This window comes from Sinocyclocheilus grahami, unplaced genomic scaffold (genome assembly GCF_001515645.1).
Source record: "Sinocyclocheilus grahami isolate Dianchi unplaced genomic scaffold, SAMN03320097.WGS_v1.1 scaffold581.1, whole genome shotgun sequence".
In the NCBI taxonomy this organism is placed as follows: domain Eukaryota; kingdom Metazoa; phylum Chordata; class Actinopteri; order Cypriniformes; family Cyprinidae; genus Sinocyclocheilus; species Sinocyclocheilus grahami.
The window spans coordinates 785,293-788,883 of NW_015505760.1; the positions used below are offsets into that span (position 1 = coordinate 785,293).

General features: G+C 36.8%; 1 protein-coding gene across 1 annotated transcript in view; it reads left to right on the forward strand.

The window, feature by feature from the left end:
- The window catches only part of LOC107556864 (metabotropic glutamate receptor 5-like), a gene marked incomplete at its 3' end in the record, with an annotated part of 15,622 nt that extends 13,026 nt beyond the window's left edge, over positions 1–2,596 (forward strand). The window contains exons 5-7 of the mRNA XM_016240101.1: positions 1,729–1,975; positions 2,184–2,352; positions 2,470–2,596. Of these exons, the coding sequence (XP_016095587.1) occupies positions 1,729–1,975; positions 2,184–2,352; positions 2,470–2,596 (543 nt within the window). The remainder of the gene's footprint in view (positions 1–1,728; positions 1,976–2,183; positions 2,353–2,469) is intronic.
- Positions 2,597–3,591: the final 995 nt, after the last annotated feature.

Consider the following 3,591-nt stretch of genomic DNA (forward strand, 5'->3'; position numbering starts at 1 on the left):
ATTTGTCTTATTCTACTTCTTATTATATTGTTTTAAATAGAAATTTAAAAAAGCTTATAAACATACATTTTTTAATTTGACAGATGAAAATGATGCCATTTCAAAGGTAAAAAGAAAATACCCCTGTAAGTCACTTTAAAGATGCTGTATGAAGGATTGACCTAGTGGTTGAACTAGGTATTGCAGTCCAAATTCAAAATATTGGAGAGGGTTTTTTTCACCCGACCCCTCCTCCTCAGAATTGATGCACACGCAGGTTGCCAGATTGACGACACCAACAGGAACGAGCGCACTTGACGATGAATGAAATTAAATAGGCTGTGTTTTCCGCCAACTGGCAACCCGGGGTGCCGAAATACAATTGGGTAAACTGGCAGTGGGTGGGTTTCACAAACCAAAACAGACGACATTCCGGCCCGGAACGCACATTTTCAAAGGAGAATAACTGACTGTAGCATTGTTTTCAGATAAACAAGTATGTTAACTTAGCATGTTTCTTAAGTATCTGCAAACATATTATGGTATTTTTATGCTTTAGTAAAGTCAAAAACTTACATACAGTACCTTTAAGGAGTCAAATGTCACTTCGTATAAGGAAGGATCATTTTTTATCAGAATTTTTTATTATTGATCATGCTCCTAAATGTTTTAAATTAGGAGGACAAGCGCTCCTAAAAAGAAAAGTAAGCGTAGAGTCCATATACTATAAAAACAGGTAGAGCCATGTGTAACAGTATATTAGATCCATGAATGAGGTCTTAAAGGGACAGCAGCCTATGTACAGTGAAGACTATCTATATGGATTGATGTTTCCTAGGATTTTTTTCCAGCTGTGGTGGCAGGACTATTTCTCATGGACCACGCCCCCTCCCCACCAAAGATATATACATCAAGCTTTCATTCCATTAATTCATCTATTCATCATCCATCCATCAATCTGTCAATATATTCATCCATTTGTCTTTCCACTATCTATCCATCCATTCATCCATACATCCAAATCTTTCATTCCATCAGTTCATCTATTCATTCATCTATCCATCACCATCCATCCAGTCATACATACTTCCCTCCCTCCATCCATCCATTTGTCCTTCCACTACTTCATCTATTCGTCCATCCATCCATCCTTCCAGTACTTTGTCTGTTTTTCATCCATACATCCATCCATTAATCTTTCATTACATAATTTAATCTATTCATTCATATATATATACATCATCTATCTGTCAATCTTTTCATCCATTATACATTCATTTGTCTTTCCACTATCTATCTATTCATCCATTCATCCATACATCCAAATCTTTCAGTCCATCAATTCATCTATTCATTCATCTTTCATCACCATCCATCCATTCATTTGTCCTTCCACTACTTAATCTATTCGTCCATCCATCCATCCATCCTTCCAGTACTTTGTCTGTTTTTCATCCATCCATCCATCCGTCTTTCATTCCATAATTTAATCTATTCATTTATATATACATCATCTATCTGTCAATCTTTTCATCCATTATACTTCCATTTGTCCTTCCACTACTTCATCTACTTGTCCATCCGTCCTTTTATTAATCTATCTAATAATGAATATCAATCAACAAAAATATAATGTAGATAAAGGCTTTACTGTGGCAGATGAAAGCACTAAATAGATATTACAAAAGTGTCTTTAGAACTCAATATATTGTTTGTTCTGTTGTTTGTTTTCACTACACCATCTCATAGAGAAAGAGTTGCTCCGACACCAGTACGCTCAGGACACGAAGATGGGCTTTGTGATCAATGCCATCTACTCTATGGCTTACGGCCTGCACGCCATGCAGAAGTCTCTGTGTCCCGGCTACGCAGGTCTGTGTGAAGCCATGCGGCCGATTGATGGAGGTAAACTCTTAGAATTCCTCATGAGGACAAACTTCACTGGCGTCTCGGGAGAAGTGGTGCTGTTTGATGAGAACGGAGACTCCCCGGGGAGGTAGGAATCGTTCATATTCTACTCCAAACACAAGTAAGAATGTGCTTCTAAACTCATTTCAAAGAGAATGAAAACAATGTCTTGTTGATGTCATTGTGATTTTCAAAAATACCTTCCTTCAGACTAAGTGGCTTTATGAGCAAAACATGAATGATGCTGGGTTAACCGTTTCATGTCCATAACAGTGCTTTTATGTGTGTTTTTCCAGGTATGAAATCATGAACTTTAAACAGATGAGTGAGGAGGACTATAGCTACATCCATGTGGGCAGCTGGGACAACAGTGGGCTGAAGATGGATGACGAGGAGATTTGGGCCAATAGCAGTGCCATCATCAGATCAGTGTGCAGTGATCCCTGTGAAAAAGCTCAGATAAAGGTGAAAATATGTCAGTGTATATGTGACCCTGGACCACAAAGCCAGTCTTAAGTCGCTATTTTCTTCACAGAACTCTATAACTTACATAACTTGACCTCTCTGTTCTGACCACCTCAGGTTATCCGTAAGGGTGAGGTGAGCTGCTGCTGGACCTGCACTCCGTGTAAAGAAAATGAGTTTGTGTTTGATGAATACACCTGTCGTATGTGCGAGCTTGGATCCTGGCCTACAGATGACCTCACAGGTGAATCTACATCCACCTTCAGAGCAAAATGTAGTTCTTCTTGTAGTTCATCCAGAAGTCAAAGCCATCGTTTGCCCATGATTCTAAACTTCTAAGACCAGCCACATGAGCTTATCATCCCCGTACAGCAGTGTGTGATATAAGTATCTGGGTCACAGAATACCATTTGAGATCCATTTATCTCTTAGAGCGTTATTTGAGAATCTGGACCATGGCAACTTAATGCCAAAAACAGAGATTTGAACTTGGCGGGGGTCCCCATCAGAATGTCTGTCAAGCGTAAGCCCTGAAGCAGCAGTCTCTCAGCATGTAGTACATTACTGAGAGCCGAGGCCGCTCTGCTGTTCATGCAAGAGCCTTAATGCCAATTTTCGACATTTAGTAGCAGGTGGTTTTGAGTTTGAGTACCTGCCGTTCTTTTTTAATTTAGTTGTTTTTGGATTTTATACTAGTGTTTACAGCATTTATTCACTGTACAAAGACAAAGACTCTATAACAGAGAAATTAAAATGTTAAAATTACTTTTAAAACATCCAATTACTTTTTTTTAAGCTCAACTCTAAAAAAAAAAATTTATTTTTCAGGCTAGTTCAGCAAATGTCCATATATGGTAATACTAATATTTAAGAGTAAACAGTAGCATTTCATAATAATCTCCAATACTTTACCATTAGTTAATGCATTAGATATCATGACGTAACAATGAGCTATTTTAGTAATTAATAAACACATTTATTGGTCTTGGTGAATGTTCATTTCTACATATGCTAAGATAGTTTAAACATTCTGAATTGTATAAATTAACATTAGTAAATGAATGAACGTGAATTAATAATAAACAATAGTGCATTCATAATTTAACATTAATGTTGTGTTAATCTTGGTTTCGAAAAAGGGGGTTTGATGAAAATGTAGTAGTTAATGAAATAATAAAATAATTAATTAAAAATAAAAAAACACTTTCTATCAATAAATAAATAAATGAAAATTGTTTA